Genomic DNA, 17,832 nt, shown 5'->3' with positions numbered 1-17,832 from the left:
GCAGGCATCCTATGATCTCAGTACATTGCTGTGAACAAGTGATTATAAGCCCTCTGTTCTCTCTTAAAAATGTGGGATTCGACTGAGTACCCAAAATGGGGGCTACCACTGTTCTGTCTTCTTTTCCAGGCCAAGGGTTCTTTCTATACTCTGTCAGTGTATATTAGTTCCTTCTGTAATTAAATGAGCCCAGTTCTATCCCAATTTGTGAACTAATGCAGAATGAACAGATTCTACAAGCTAGTCTCTCTCTTCCTTGCCAGGAGGTATTGCCAAAAGACAAAAGTCACCTAGTTTCTGATTACTCAAAGTGAAGGAACATCTTTCCTCAGCCAATGGAGACATATTTTAAAACTGTATTAGGATATACATTTCTATATGAACACAGATGCCTGAACACACATGAAAAAGACAAAAGCAAACTTATAAAGAGAAATTAGTGAATTCCAGTTATCAAAAAGAAATGAAAGATTTGAGCATGATTGCCTGTGGTGTTGTTTTTTTTTTTCCCTAAACATGTAGATAGCAATACAGATCCTCTAGGCTCAGCTCTCCTTCCAGAAATGGGTACTGAAAGGCATTTCTAGTTAACACTTACAAATCAGCATTGGTGCTTATGAAGTAGACACATTGTTATCTAGGTTCCTAGGAAGTCCCAGACAAGGGTACAGATGTCTAGACTGTAAATAAGATGTCCTGGCTTTCTTTGTACAAAGCCGATACCCTTCTGGTTGCATTGTGTGTGGTTCCCAGTTAAGTGACTGGAGTCCTAGTAACGCAAAGTCTTTTCTTAGGCTTTTGTTAACCTGAGACTTTGCACAATGCTTTTCCCAAGACTCTTGGACTGTTGATAATTACAGCGTGGAACTGTTAAGAAGTCAGGATCCCTGTTATATAAAGGAATAAGCAGACAACTGTGTCGCTTTGAAGTCACACCAGATAAATACAAGTGTAGTGGGTGAGGGAGAGAAGGAGGAACAGAAAGCAGAAGGTTCCAATGGCCTCATCTTGCACACCTGACATGTAAACAAGACAAAGGCCACTAATGTCCTAATATGGGTAGTCATAGGGGCCTCAGAACAGAGTAGCTAGTGAAGATTCCTATACTGGTAGACTGGTTGCTTATGCCTCAAGGGTTTCAGAAGGTTTTGAAAACATGAAATTGATGAACACATAATGTTTTTAACTCAGTCCACAACAGGGGAGCTTTCATTAGGTGATATTAAGCATGACATGTTTTAGTAGATGATTGGACAATATTTTAAGTGACAAATGATTATTTAAAAATAAAGGTATGGTAAAATGCATGTTCATATAAAGTACTTAGGTAAAAGACTCAAAAATAAAAATGTTAATGGCAAATGGATGATGGTTCACTTTTGAAAACATCTCATCTGGAGACAGTTCCAGGGAGTATGCAGTTGGGACAACTTAAGGGTGTGTAATGAAAAGATGAACTCATAAGTATCTGCATAAGCTATTAGTTCCTGACTGTCTCTCTCTCTCTCTCTCTCTCTCTCTCTCTCTCTCTCTCTCTCTCTCTCTCTCTCCATATATATATACATACACACACACACACACACACACACACACACACACACACATATATATAAATTTATCACCCAAGGAAGCATTCTCACAGCCCCCAGAAATGTCTTGATGAAATTCTAGTTTTAGGGAAGCTCATTTGTTGTACCAATTCTTTCTTTAAGCTGTAGGATCTTCACATTGGCAGATGGCCTGACATGTGATGAGACTAAATATTGAATATTAATGTCAGTTTGGCTGCATTTGGCTTACAGATATTTTCCTTAAAGCAATTACATTCTCTGGAAGAAGATTTGATTTAGTGATATTTCCTAATTTACTTAAAATATGCACTTGACATTTTAACGAAGCCTTAGTTTTAAATATAATTGACATTTTAAAATCACAAATACTGATTATACAATATATACATTGTATAATTCAGGAGTGCTCTTCTGTCTTGTAGACTAATTGCTCCCTCGTTATTTGATCTCATGCAAACAGCGCCAGTTCTGGTTTGCTCCCCGCTCTGAGTTCTCCCTTGAATTTGTTGTTCCCATGCAGAATCAGTGCTTCTGTCCTTGCAGGTGCCCACACTGGTCTACCTGTGCATCAGCATGGTAGTACAGTGCAAAATATTTGAGGTCAATTTCTACTGCTATTCATCTCAGTAATTTCTTGAGAAATGGAAGAAGAATAAACTTGTTCAATTCTGAAATTCATACTTCTGCAGAGTTGAACATGTACCTGGAATGGAGAGACGTTAGCAACAGTCATTCCGGCTTTAGTTTACAATCACTCATGTTGACAGGGCATGAGCTATCAGTCACCCAGATTGCTGCATGTGCAAGGGGAATTGGTTTCTCCCAAGTGGAAATATAAATGAGATCCTACAGGACAATAGGATCCTTCTAGACAAGACAGAGTGAACGTCATGTTTAGATTGACAGCAACTATACTTTTTTTCTAAGAATGAAATCGATTTTTTGTCACTGTCCCCACAGATCCTCTTACCTGACCAGTCTATCCCTGCCACTAGTTCACCTGGACAAAAGCCTGGTGATTTTCATAATGTTGACAAGGTGGCTTTCTGTAGAGGGTGCTATGGCGTGGAGTTTTCCGCTGGATGAAGAACTGTTCTTCCCAGCTTTCCTCTATGCCAAGCAAGTCATGGTGATGAGTTGCAGCATCTATTGCAAAGCATGCTGGCAGGAGTCAAGATGTGAGTGAGGAGATGAGCATGTAGCTGAGTTCATATTGCAGTCTCCTTACAGTTGTTCCCAATGCCACTTCGGTTCTCTGGAGATGTTTACTATCTGTATCTGCCAATGTTCACATGTAGGTAAAATGGGCTTTGATAAAGAAAAATGAAGCAGGGAAAGTTGGCCAACTTTGTGTGTTTGTCTTGCTTGTTCCCTTATTATGACAGTTTAATTACAATGAGAAATAATGTGGCCCAATAATGAGCATGCAAGCATGCCTGATATATATTAAGGGACACAATGAAAGAAATATGTATTGAAAAGTTAAAGATGATTGATTTCTAAATGCAACATTCTCAGTGTTTTTGTTTCATTTATCATTTGAAAGTTAATGAATAAATTTTTGTTATTAATTATATGTGGTGTGTTTCTACAAAGTGATTATGTTATACTTTATTAATATTTCTTTAGAAGTCTCTTTCGAGCCTTTCCAACATATTTTTATTAAGCTATTCAATATTTAGAAGATGATAGTTTCATAGAGTTGACAGAGATTCAGTATACCCCTCACTACTTTTTCTAGTTGTAACATCTTACAAAGTCACAGTACACGGATATGGCCAGAATATTAACAGTGAAGATAACATTTGTATCATTAGAGGAAGTTTTGGGTAAACATCAAGAATAACTATTAGGTTTTATACATTGCTTATTTATTTTAATATATTCACTTAGTTTTAGTTAATTAACTAATTAGTGTGTGTGTGTGTGTGTGTGTGTGTGTGTGTGTGTGTGTGTGTGTGTGTGTGCCATGTATGTATAAGTGTCCACAGAGGCTGAGAAATGACATACGTTCCCTGGAGCTGAAATTAGAGATAGTGGTTGTAAGCCAGAGTGGATACTGGGAGCTGAACTCAGGATATTTGCAAGAATAGCATGTCATGCTCTTCACTGCTAAGACATCTCTCCAGCCTCCTGTTTATTTTTAAGAAAATGACAAACCATTTTACAAAGTGACTGCACCAGTTCACACTTCGACTAGGAATGCATGAGTTTTCTCAGCCCTTTATCTAGTTTTTGCTTCAGTGTTTTCTCTTTCAGCCCCTCTGATAGCTGTGTGGTCCTGTTTTTCTGGTTTAAAACCCATTGTTCTAGGGACTAGAGGTTGCCTTAACATATTACCATGGGCCTTCTGTCTTCTAGGTGATACGATCTGTGATGGCTAATCTTACTCATAAACCTGACAAACCTGGGCAGAGTGATTGCCACCTTCACAATGGCTTGTGGTCATATCTTTGGGGCAATTTTTGGATTGCTAATTGATATAGGAGGGTGTGGCCCACTGTGGACAGTACTGTCCTTAGGGAGGTGGGCCTGTACTGCTTAGAAAAGGTAGCTGAAAGAGAGCCTGGAAGTCAATAAGAAGTGTTCCTCCATAGTCTCTGCCTCAGTTCCTGCCTTCAGGTTCCTGCTTCAGCTCCTGGCCTGGCTTCGCTTGATGACAGACTGTGATCTCTAAGCTAAATAAACCCTTTCTTCCCCAAGTTGTTTTGGGCCCTTGTTTTACCACAGCAGTAGAGAGCTAACTAGGACATGATTCCTTGTGTACTTTGCCAATTTTCTAATTGCATTGCTTGTTTTTCACTGTTGAGTCTATTATATATTCGAGATAATTTAGCTTGTCCAGATAATTAGCTTGCAAATATCTTCTCTCAGGCTGCAGAATGTCTTTGAATCCTCTTAATAGGGTCTTTCACAGAGAAAAGTTTTAAAGTTTTATGAAATCCAATGTATTAACTTTCCCACTGCTGGATGATAAATGTGGTATAAAACATAGGGATTCTTCCAGTACTGTGGGCCTTGAAGACTTGCCCTGTTTTTAATAAAAGTTGTATAATTTTATATTTTAGGTTTCTACTAGTAGATCATGGCATTATAGACGAGTTAGCTGGGTCTAGGGCAACTTTTGCTTGTGGAGACCCAGTTGTTAGATTTCCCATTGACTTATTTTGAACCTTTTAAAAGTAGAACTCAGCTGTGTTCACGGAGGTCCACGTCACGTTTCTTGTTTTGATGCACTGATCATGGGTCAGCCCTTTTCCTCCGATAGGTTCCAGATAGTTTTCACTTCCTTAGCCACAAAACAAGCCCTGAAATGCCAGTGGCCCATGCCTTGTGCTTTCCTGGTTTCTTCACCACATTGCATTTAGAATAATTCTGTCTCTGTTTACCAAAGCATTGCTGGTATGGGGCTAGTGGTTTTTTTGGCCATCTTCATGTATTCCTGTACATTTTCACATACACATGTGCAAATTTTGTCTCACCTAGACTTTAGATAAAATTAACACAAAGAATTATTGCATAAAATTTTCAATCACCTCTAGTTTTCTGGTCGAATTTTTGGGATCTCTTAGGTATATCATAAGATAGGGTTGATTCGATTTGTTTTCCTGTTTGTGACCCTTTAATTACCTTTATCCTGTTGTTATAGTTAATGCTTCAAGCTCTATGTTGAAAAGGAGTGGAGATGCTGGACAGTGCTGTTTCCTTCCTGGGTTTATTGGGATTTCTTTGACTTTTTCTCCAGTTAAATTAATGTTGGTGGTGGGTTTGTCATACATATGCTTTGTTATGTTGAGCTATGTTCCCTCCAGGCCTACATTCTCTAGGACTCTTGTCATGAAAGTACGTTAGATGTTATCAAAGGCCTTTTCTGCATCTTTTGGGATGATTATGTGATTTTTTTGCCTTTAAGTTCATTTGTCTTATTTATTATGTTTATTGATTTACATAGGTTGAACCATCTGTGCATCTCCATGAAAAAGCCAATTTGATCATGGCAGATGATCTTTTTGAAATACACCTGTGTTCATTTTTCACGTATTTTGTTGAGGATTTCACATCTTTCTCTACTGGAGATGTTGGCCTATAGTTTTGTTTTGTTGTTGTTGTTGTTATTGTATCTTTACCTAGTTTGTATTATTGTGATACTAGAATGAAATTGGGAGTTCTCCTTATATTGAGCATCCACAATAAAAGACTTAAGGAAAGTTGACTTTTACAGTGTTTGTACAGGGTATATGTATGTATACATGCTCACATCTGGGTGCACCTGCTACGCATGTTCGTAGATGCTAAAGGTTAAGGTTGGATGCCTTTCCCAATCATCTACCACTTTACTTTTTGAGACTGGGTCTTTCACTGAACCTGGAGCTTATGGATGTGATCTGACTTGCTGGCAAAGGAGCTACAGGGATCTACCTGTTCTCAGCCTTGACATTGGAGTTACAGTGTACATGACTGCTTTTACAGGGTTCCAGGATCTGAACTCAGGTCTTCATGCTTGCACAACAAGAACTTTACAGAATGATCCATCTCTTAGCCTGAGAGTTGATTTTTCTAAACAAAAGAAAATAAAGTTCACAAGAAGTCAACACAAAATAAGAATAATGAAAAACAAAATTAGTGTGATCCATGCTTTTATAATAATTCCCACTTGAATATAAACTCATTTTTAAGCTTGTTCGTTCTGTCATCTTATTAATCAATCTACTATTGATAATAGTAGATCACCTGGATCCATCCAGACCATTGATTCTATAACCCCCAGCAGCTGTAATGAGGTCACTCATACTGTAGGCCACCAGCATCCATCCTTCAGAGGATGCACATTTACTCTGTCTTCTGCATGATTGCCTAGTGCAGGCTATTCTACTACAGCATATATCTATAGATAACCCCCTTTAATTATTAAATTTAATGAAATATAATCTGTTCTAAGTTCCCTTTGACCTTTGAAAAAAATCTATTGACTTTCAAAGTACTATGCATATGTAGTCGCTAGTTTCCTCTTTCTGAGCTCTGACCATTGCCAATTAAAACTTTTAAAAATACTCATTGTGTTGGCTGGAAGACATTTCTTACAAACCAAAAGATTTATCTTGAAAAATGAATGTTAAGGTCAATGATGTGACTTCTGAGGAAGGTAGCTGAGTTTCATTGTGTGCAGTGATAAGCACATGGTTTCTCCTCTAAGGAAACCACCATTTCTTTAGAGTAAATATAAGAACAAACAGATGCCATTGTAGATAAGACACATGCTATCTATTGAGTAGAAAATGGGGACTGGACACAGAAGCATGTGAAGGGTCTCCTGTCTCTTTTTGTTGTTATTGTTTGTTTTTTTTCTAGACAGGGTTTCTCTGTGCAGTTTTGGTGCCTTTCCTGGATCTCACTCTGTAGACCAGGCTGGCCTCGAACTCACAGAGATCTGCCTGCCTCTGCCTCCTGAGTGCTGGGATTAAAGACATGCGCTACTGCTGCCCAGCAGGTATCCTGTCTCTTATGGTGTACATAAGTTTCATTGTATAGTGCTATGTAGTCCTGATCCTGCTGAAGACAATGGTGAACAATTCTTATACAAAGAATTTTCTCAAAAGTTATTTAGGTAAACAAATTTTGGGCTTCCTGGTATTTAATTTACATTAACATCAAACAGGTGTACAACAGCTATCTAAATTTTTGATGACCTAACTTAAAGGTAACATAGCTACGAATTATCAAAGCTTATCATTGTATCATACATGTAATCTCATCACTCAAAAGCCTGCTACAAAAGAAAGACCACTTCATGTCTAGCCTGAGCCTCATAACAAAGCCTCTCTTAAACAAACAGAATGTTATCAGTGAATGTCAGTAAAGCAACTTCTCCCACAAATGTGTGCGCTTTAATACATTTATGTTGAACTGAAGGTTTTTCTGACTCTTCGTCTTTCTTCTCAATCCAGGCTGTCAGGATTCCAGCTGCCCTCCTCCATTGTAAGCACTGGGTCACTCCTTACACTCTGGTTCACCACGGACTTTGCAGTGAGCGCCCAGGGTTTCAAGGCCATGTATGAAGGTAGGAGGATGCTGCACTTGGCACACTGCTAAGCTGTCTTATAACCTAACCTGCTGCTGTGAGATGATGGTGTGGACACAGAGATGTGTTGTACGGTGGTAGCACTGGACTGTTCTTTAATATATTGACAAGTTGATACAGCACTGTCCTCTATATCTATCAAAGAACTCAGTCCAAAAAGCATGCTTAAGTTTTCCTTTAATGATCTGAATGTATGAATCAGTTTGTTTTATTGACTGCAATGGTAACATCTGAGGGCTATACATATGAATTGGTTGGTTGTAGAGTATTTGTTTTTAATCTAAAAGAGTTTTATTAAAACTTTTACTTGGGCATCCAACTGCTAATCAGGGCTTGCATAACGTGGTCTCATGAAATGAGGGATTTTTGTCAAAACTGAAAATTTTAACTGAGAAATTCATTTGGCCTCACTCTCATTTGAGTGGAGTGGAATTTCCATCTTGTGTTGGACTTTGTGCTCAGAGAGTTTGTGATGCTGTTATTAAGTTTTAAGGTGTCTTGGTGTAAATGTAACAGAAGAAGAGTGGACTTTGATAGAGGTAATGATTTTCTTTGAGTTAGATTTGAAGGAATTGAAGGGGGTACTTGCAGTATGAAGTCTAAGAGGTCTGATTTAGTTTGGCATGGAGATTTTTATTTTTCTTTCATGTGTAACATAAGAGTTATCATTTGTAACACGAGTAAACTCTGGTGCCTATGAGTCAAGAAAAGTATGTTGCAGGTAGAGCCATTGATCACTCTCTCTTTATAACATACATGGTTTGTCTGAAATGTGTCTCTGGTTTGCTTTAATACTGAGTACATGTGACACACATGTTTCTTGTGGAAAGTTCAAATCTGCATTTGGTTTGTGCAGCTGAACTTCCTTGCTATGCAACTGTCAGGTGATAATAGGTAGAACTGACCCCTGTGGAGTTGTACAAAGGCTAAGCAATCCTTTTATTTGAAGTGACCCATGCAATGGTGCTGAAGATACCAGCCTGCTCTGGCTGAAGGTTTTTCTGACTGTTCATCACTCTTCTAAATCTAGGCTGTCAGGATTCCAGCTGCCCTCTTCCATGATGGGCACTGAGGTTGCTTGTTTGTGAGCTCACTATACTTTCATGTAAACCAGTGTCAGTTGCTGGAAGGGTTGAGCACTGTGGAATGTGTGACTGATTGTCAAGAAGTAACACAGTCTTTGGACAGTAGCAGGCTGATTTAAGGTCAATGGTTTGATTAAATTTCAAATTTAGTTACACCAGCCACCTTCCATTGAGTCCTGAATCACATCTATTGCTTATTATCATAGGAAAAAAATGTCTCTACAGCAATGATTGTTAGCTGCCTCTGAGGCATACTTCCTCCTACATTTCTAGATGGTTTCTGTTCAGAGAGAAGAAAATGTGTCCAAAGTCCTGGAACCATGGAAATTATCCTCTCTGTCCTGACAAAGTCCATCTTTGTACTCTGTATTTCTCAACTACCAGTAGCTAATGAAGAAAACTTTGGAGTTGAGTGATTGACAGGCGCCCCTTTACATTAAACCTTCCTGATCTGCTATGGGTATTTCATGATGGATTATGGTACAGTTTTTAATACATTGGTAAATTTTCTCTGTTGGAAAGTATTTCATGTTTGTGGAAAGGCTCATGAGGGAACATACTGGAAAAGTGCATAAACTCTATGCTAAGTTGAAGATGCTTTTAGGATATGTGAAAGTGTTTTGTAAGTTACACTTTCAATGGTTAATCATTTATCTGATAATCGCCAATAAATACAAGACTATTTTTGAAGGAAAATATTGGTGAAAATACATACGTCTGTTGTCAATAAACCAAATTTTATGCGATATTTAATATCAGAATATAATAATTATTTATTGCTGCCACATATCAAAGACCTTTGTAAAAATGGAAGTGTGTTATCTGTCTATAGAAAATGAAGTTCACCATCATAAGGGATGAAGAGTCCAGATAGGGGAAGTTACCTGGAGGAGAGGCAAGCTCTCACTGACAGCTCCCCTACCTCATTGGTAGCTCAAGTCCCCAGGGATGGGAGGCAACTATCACCCTCTAAGGCAAAGCTTGGGGAGTGCCTAGGATGGGAAAAAAGATACCTGCAGTACAGGAAGAAGGGTCAATATGGTGGTGGTCAGGAGGACATCTACAGCAGTTTCCAGTGTGTTCTTTACAATTAAAAAAAAATTCAGCTTTACTTCTACTCTAGTAATGGCTGCTTTGAAGAGACAGTATATATTGTAATTTCTATGAAGGAAACGATCTAATTAATGTTAATATAAAAAGACAAAAACAATGTTAATATATTATCCAGGCTTTTTAATGGAGATTGAATTTAGATAAAAGTACTAAATCAACTATTAAAGCTTTTCCCTGTGGTCCTTAAAGTAGCACTGCTTTCCTAAATTAGAATTTCTATAGTATTAACATATTCCTGCTTAAAATTTTAATTTACATTCACTAGCTTGGACTGAGAAAATTGTCCAAACTTCTAAGATCTTTCAAAACATAACTTTGGCAATGGTCTTAACGTGTGCATGGAATTCATGATTTTTTTTACAATACTTTGCAATAAGCATTATTTATGTAAATTGTTATTCATACATGGAAATATTAAGCTACATAATGAATATGGAAACAATAAGTCAAAATATTACAATTAATGCATTAAGTCATTGAATTTAACTTTGTAATTCCAATGAAAATATTTACAAATATTCTAATGTTGTCTACATGGAATATTTGAATTTCTTCAAAGGGATGCTTTAGGATCTTCTTGGCAAATGAGTTCATAGACTGTTGTATAAGAAATTCAGGGATTTTAACAGTTAAGTACAGAATAAGTTGAGCCAATAACTGGAAATACTCATCTTTTCATGTATCATTTGCTCCATCCATGGACCTAACAAATTGTATAATTCTATTTAATAAATCCTAGTGAGATACATGATCACAAGCTGCTTACAGTGAGTTCTAAGGAATTCTATCAAATTTACTTTTTTCTTAAAATGATTCCATTGATTAAAGCAGATATTTACTACCAGCTAGAGTGTATGTTTTTAGGAGATTTTATATATATATATATATATATATATATATATGTGTGTGTGTGTGTATTTGTATATATGTATATATCATATATTGTAATAGGTATCATATATATAATGGTTGTCTGGTAGATAGGGACATGTGGATTTGATATATAGACATATGGGTAAATTAATACATAGATAATGGATAGACAAATGGATAGATGGATAAATAGAAAGGTAGGATAAAAATAGAAAGATAATAGATAGAAAGGTTGGTAATATACGGTTGAGAGAAAGATACATCCTAGATAGATGAAGAATTGGTAATCAAAAATCAGATGATAGATATATATATAGCTGATAGATAGATTATCATTATACAAATATATGATAAAACATTTATTGATAAATGATTGATAAATACATACATGATAGATTTATAGACAGGTGATGGTAGAGGAGTAGGTGATCACAGTAAGACAAATATGTCACAGACAATAAACAGATAATAGATAAATATATAGCAGGTTGATAACAGATAGATAGATATGGTTTAAAGATAAATTAGACAACTAGCTAATTATAGATATTGAGGTTGTTAGAAGTTAGACAGACAGATATATGTATCTATGACTTATAATGCTCTCAAAAGCACTTTCTAAACATATCATCACAGGAATTCTATAAGTAAATAAAATTACTTGTTACTATCACTTAAAGTGAATGTAGCAGTTAACTAAAATAGTTTCATTTCTCAGAATCCCACTGTGCTGGTCAGTGGCAGCAAAATTAAGTCCAGGTCTACCTATCTCTAGAAGTTGGAATTGCCAAGCACTGTGTATCTTCTGGATATTGAAGATTATCCATGAGACTGTGTGTACAAAACATAAATGCATGCACTCAGTATCCCTGAACAATATGTTCATGCTTCTAAAAGTACTATACTTGCAGGACTTCATGGGTAGACATTAGGGCCTAGAAATTAGTTTTCCAGGGAAAGAGAAACGGCTCAGTGGTGAAGAGTACTTCCTGTTCTTGCAGAGGACCTATCTTCAGTTCTTAGTACCCATATCAGGTAGCTCCAGTTCAAGGAGTTCTTATGCCCTCTCCTGGCCCCTGTGGGTACTGCACTTGCAAGTGCACAAACCCATACACATACTCTTAATAAAAACAAAGCCTTTAAAATGCGGGGGGTTTAGAGGCCCCATTTTCCCCCTCACTTATTTACAGAGTTCCCACTGAATATTTGACAGCTGTCCAGCACTGGACTGTGATAAAAATAAAACCAAACCAAACAAACAAATCCTGAAATGAATGAGGGTGTTCCTAAGACCATTGAAAAAGATGACCAGAGGTGATCAGCATCACTATGCAGACAACGTTCTTTAGTACAAGAGGGCAAAGCTGAGTGAGATCAGTCCTTCATGTCCAGGGGGATTCTCCATTCTCTGCTGCCACATTCTAAAGTGTTGTCCAAAGGCTCAGGAGATAAATGCCTGCTGGTGCTAAACCCTGAATGGATTTTCTGGAAAGGATAGATAAGAGATTCCTTCTGAGTGAGGAAGAAATATATGCAAGAAAACTGAGAACAACAGATGATCTTATTTGAGGATTGTGTGTGAATGGAAAGAAGGTGGAATTGCAAAAGAACTGGTTTTTTAAGGAAGCCAGGTTCAAGCTGGGGGGACCCCTGGCCCACCTGAACATTCCAGCAGTGAGCTGTGTTTTTATTGTCTCAACCAAGGAACAGAAAACTCACACTTTTACAGCCTTAAAGGAGGAACTGGGTTCTTTTCACTGTGTCATGAGATACAGGGTGGTGCTTTGTCAGTAAAGGATTCCATTGTGCCCATTTATTAGCCTCTGGCTTGGTAAGAGTTGATTTAATGTGCAAAACATATGCAGAAAAAGAAGAGTCTCCCTCTCTCCCATGACTGCTGTATCTCTGTGACAGTTTCGAGATCTTACAGGTGTTTCATAGTATCATCTGTCCAGGCCTTGCTTCTCTGTGCTTTTAGGAGTAACAATTGAGGCTAAACATCTGAATCTTGGGCATTTAGCATAGACTTGGCATCAGTGGTTATTTTTGATGAAGAGCAGAGGTTATCCAGACAGGAAAGATGTGAGACAAGAGAGATGAGTTCTGGTTTATGACTGAGTGTTAGACTGACCATGGCTGGGATCATAGAGTGTGTGTTTTAAATCACTAGAGATAGGGATTTTGAACATTTCTACCACCTAAATAACAGTGTGAAGTAATGTGTATGTTAAACATTATTTGATTCTTTGATTATGATACAATGTATTCAAGAAACAAACACAAAAAAAACCCTCCCTCTGCATTCCCCTCAGTGAGTTTTAGGTAGCACACTTTGAAGAGAACTTAAATAACATATCAATCCTAAATTAATTTTAACAAGTAGTTTATTTTTCTTTTCCTTTAAAACTTGAAAATACATTAGTGAGCATGGCAGTTGAGGATGTAGATTGAATCTTCTCCGTGGTTAAAGTAACTCTCACTCAAAGTTTGTATACATCCACTGAAATGCATTAAAAACAAAGCATTTCTATGGCCTACAATATAGACATAAGACATCTGTGCAGGGGCTGGAGAGATGGCTCAGAGGTTAAGAGCACTGACTGCTCTTCTAGAGGTCCTGAGTTCAATTCCCAGCAACCACATGGTGGCTCACAACCATCTGTAGTGAGATCTGGTGCCCTCTTCTGGCCTGCAGGGATACATGCAGGCAGAACATTGTATACACAATAAATAAATCTTTAAAAAAAAAAAAAAAAAAGACATCTGTGCAGAACAGCTGACTTATTTCAGGTCACCAAATTAACCTCTTTTCTACTGGAAAAGAGCTCATGCCCACTCGGTCACTTATGACATAGTCACTTCTCTGCAAAGCTGTGACATTTTCATGTAACATTCAACTCAGCCACGGGGAGGTGGATCTTGCCACAGCATTGCCCTGTGATTTCCAGGATCAATAGGCAGCCAGCTCTGGGGGCGTGCTGGGCTTTTTGTACTATGTCTTGCCTACTGACTTTGCCTGACTTTCCTTCTGCTGTATCTCTCAAGAGAGGATTTCTTCTCTGAGCATCCTCTGGCCTGGATTCATAAAGAGTAACTAGCTATCTGGTCAACCAACATGCTCCATGTTCCACCTTGGTTGGGAAGCCCAGTGCTTGTGTATGTCTGCATGCGATGATTACCCAACTCAGCCTGAGTTATGAGTGTGGAGCAGGAGGAACCATCACAAGAGCTGGGGGCCCTGTGTGAACATTGTGAGTGTATGGGGACACATAAATTTTCTGTACCCTGCTCAGCCTTTTAGCCATGTTCAGATTATGACAGGAATCTCCCAGCCTCTTCCTCTTATGCTGCATGCCCGTTCTCTCTAGTGGGCAGAGCTGGTCCTTCTCCAGCTTTGTTTACTGCAACTCAGACACTTCTGTTCCTTTGACAGGGGTGTTCAACACCAGGTATGTTGGGACCACATGTCCAAGGTTCTGCAATAACGTTTTCAAGCTGTTTATCGCATGAGCTCAGCTAGATCCCTCAGCCCCTTAGATATGTGTTAATCAACAGATTTTTGGGTTCAGTATTCTAGCACAATAAGATAATATTTAATAACAAAGGATGACCTTAACTGTTGGGTTATTGAGCCTAACAACTGAATAATTCACTGATACTGGTAAAAGGATGTTCTCTTTCTGAAAGAGACAGTTAGGAGATGGGAAGAGGAACTAGAGAGAAAACAGTCCTTGAAGAGGGGCTCCAGGTTACCTGTGGCTCCCACATACCTGCTGAAAGGAGAAACAGTTTGTGCAGCCCCGTGCTCTCAGGAAGCACAGGGCCACAGCAGAGTCATGTCCCCTCCAGCACTAGAGCCTGAGCCCTGGGCCTGCACTTGCCACCTGTGGGTCATCCCTGAATTGGTGGTCTCCTGGCACCTAGGCTATGGCTCTGATCCTTCTGGAGCTGATCCAAATCCCATCTATTCAATCTTCTTAGCCTGGGAATCCTAAAACATCTCTAGCTGCTACCAGCCACGACTTTTATGCTCGATTTTGCGGGTGTGCAAGATTCTCTGGGAAAATAAAAGGTATTTCTTAGACTTTATGAAGCTCTAAAAAGTTCCATATCTAGTGAAAGACCAGAGTACCTCATTGATTGATGCAGGCTCTGTGACCCTGTGGCCATTTAGCTGATCATTGTCATTTATTTTGTATCTTATTTCTGTGGTTATGATTCCTGGTTCAGTTCAAGAAAGCATGCCTAAGACTAGAGTTGATTTCATTCATTACACAGTATATAAAAGATAGAATCATTAACATTAATGTAGCTAGTATGGTCATTGTGGACTGTAATTTATTACTGTGGACTTTGATGTCAGACATTTGTCATATTTACTTATCTCGTGGGAAAGAATAAACTGTGCATTATAAAATCTACTTTCTGTCTCAGTATGAGTATTCCATCATCATACACATATATGTGCACATTCATATGTATTTGCATATGAATACATACAAACGCATGTACACACACACACACATATATATATGTATATATATATATATATACTCACATACATGTACACACATGCATACATGCACACACTGTAATTAAACATGCTCATACACAGACACACATACTCACACATAAACATGTACACTCATACCCACATGTGCTCATTCCTGCATTCACACATGCACACTTACACACAGGTACACATGCTTACATTGCACATATACACACTTTCTCATTCATGAGTGTACTTACACGCACTCACACATACATACACTTGCACTCACACATACATACACATTATTTTCATTGCTGCCCTCTCTTTTCCTCCCTGCAACTTTAAAGGACCTCTTTAAAGTTCTAGTTTTAAAGAGAATGAGTTTTGTCTTCCCTGGATTCATCTACCTGTGGCCCATGGGCTGATCGCTACATCAAAACAGCTTGGTAAAATTGTTAATGACTTGCAGAAGCATGTAGGTACACCTGTGTGTGTGCGCACTTTGTGGCTGTTCCTAAGGACACTCATGGATGTGCTGCAGTACACATACACACAGGTACTTGAATATTCAGGAAACTGAACATAGTGTCTGCACTGTGAATCTCAGTTATCATTGGGCTTGGAGTGATGAGTAAGAGCCTGGGCTTGGTTTGCCCTGTGTAAATGCACACCCCCAGCTAATTAAAACAAGTATTGACCATGTTAGAAAACGAAAGCTGTAAAGTCAGAGGTTTCTGAAGATGATGTGAGCATTAATATTCTTTGTGGACCTCTGGCTATTAACTGGAAATTGAGTGAAAAGTGGGGCCAGGTAATTAAAAGTCCTTTGAAACAGTCTTTTTTAAAAATGGTTGAGTTAATAAGTTCCCAAGCCAGTGCTATATTTGATTTCTTTTTAATTTAGGAGAAAACTGTGTGTATTCACTAAACCTGTGTTCACAGATAGCAGGAACCTGTGTCAAAGAAACAGTGGAAACCAAGATGATTCAGTAGAAAATTCATCTTCAAAATCATCACTCATCAACAAATAAGCATGGGTGTACATTATTCTTCCAGGCCCAGTTTGTGATTAGTTCTTTCATGCCTTAGCATATTTCATCTGGACTGTAGCTTAAACTCGCTCTCTTGTAAACACTCATCTCCCACGCTTTTGCCTTTTGCTGTTTTTGTTGACTTTGCTTCAACCACCTGTTTCTGTCCCAGATAAATTGCTCTGAGCTTTTCCACGGACACAAGAACAATATCTGACAATGCATAATCACAGGTAGCATTTGAAAATTAAAATTGACCATCACTTAAAATGTACTTTTTCTGCAGCAGAGAAAGGGTGACTCTCTCCCATCGTTTCTGTCTTGTTTTAAGTTCCTTATCCTTAATGAGAGCCTCCCTCCCTGCAATTAGGTAACCTTCTACATCTAAACACCAGTGCGCTCTGGCTGTTTTGACACTAGAGATGAAAAGTGTTCATTTTCATTATTCAAATGTGTACATGTGGGTGTGGCTCTGGAGTTTGAGGCTGTGTTTCATCTCATTTCACACCCATGGTAAGGGTAAGTGTGGCCACTGAACAAGTTACTTAACCCTTTATTGCCTCAGGTTCCTCCTTTGTAAAAGGAGTGGATAGCACATATCTCACGTCACTATCTGGCTTAGCTGCTTCTGTCACTGCTACAGAGGAAGCCTGGAAGATCTTCATTAAAGGTAGCATGGTCACTTCTAAAGTGAGACCTGTGTGGTATTTTTTTTTTTTGAGACAGGGTTTCTCTGTGTAACTTTGGAGCCTTTCCTGGAACTCACTCTGTAGACCAGCCTGGCCTTGAACTCACAGAGATCTGCCTGCCCCTGCCTCCAAAGTGCTAGAATTAAAGGTGTATACCACCACCACCCAGCCTGTGTGGTATTTTTAAACATTGCTCTTTTTGTACTGATGTTTTCTTTGTTGTCACTGTCTTGGGACACTGTTCTATCCCCTCACTCTATGCTTGTGTATGCTTTGCATGGCTTGAAAGGCCGAAAAGACATTTCTAAGTGAATTCAAAGAACACATGTGCCTGACATGCTCAGGGTCAATGGTCTGTTTCCTAATCATCCAGCATCTTGTAGATCTTGGTTAAGATTTCTTCCCTATTGTTTGTGAATCTCATTTCATGGAGATAGGTTTCCTGCTACTGTTTTGCTATTGATTTGCCCATTTCTGTCTTCTAAAAATAACAAGAATATAAGCTGGAAGTCACCGAGAAGAGGGGAAGTGCCTTTGCACACTTGATTCCAGCTAGAAATGGGTAGTTGAGGTGATAGGAGGAAAAGCAAGAGATTGGCATCAGTGGGAATCAGGCAAGGAGAGGGTGTGGGCATTATTTAGTGGAAAGAAGAAGAGCAAGTCTGTCATGCTGAAAAAAAAGTACTGGATATTGGATCAAGACAAAACCCTGAGTCTCACAGGGCAATCAGACCCATGCTACTTTTCATGATAGTTTGAAGCCTCTTCTTTTTAAAGGGCTTTTGCTAAAGCATGTTCATACTATATTAAATATAATCAGCTGATAAGCATAGTTAGACATGGACATTCTAAGTTGTACTTTACCATCTGGCTCTGCTAAATTCCGTGTCAAATGT

At 38.5% G+C, this 17,832-nt stretch overlaps 1 protein-coding gene across 2 annotated transcripts in view; it reads left to right on the top strand.

Moving 5' to 3' along the window:
• Csmd1 (CUB and Sushi multiple domains 1) overlaps positions 1 to 17,832 on the top strand; it is a 1,596,844-nt gene that overhangs the window by 491,443 nt on the left and 1,087,569 nt on the right. For both annotated transcript variants that reach the window (XM_052751771.1, XM_052751770.1), the window contains exon 3: positions 7,517 to 7,629. In XM_052751771.1, coding sequence (XP_052607731.1) covers positions 7,517 to 7,629 — 113 coding nt within the window. The remainder of the gene's footprint in view (positions 1 to 7,516; positions 7,630 to 17,832) is intronic.

This window comes from Peromyscus californicus, unplaced genomic scaffold, assembly GCF_007827085.1.
Source record: "Peromyscus californicus insignis strain IS unplaced genomic scaffold, ASM782708v3 Scaffold_23__1_contigs__length_62951481, whole genome shotgun sequence".
Taxonomy (NCBI): Eukaryota; Metazoa; Chordata; class Mammalia; order Rodentia; family Cricetidae; genus Peromyscus; species Peromyscus californicus.
Note: the sequence above shows the minus strand (reverse complement) of the source record. Positions and strands in the feature narration are given on the sequence as shown.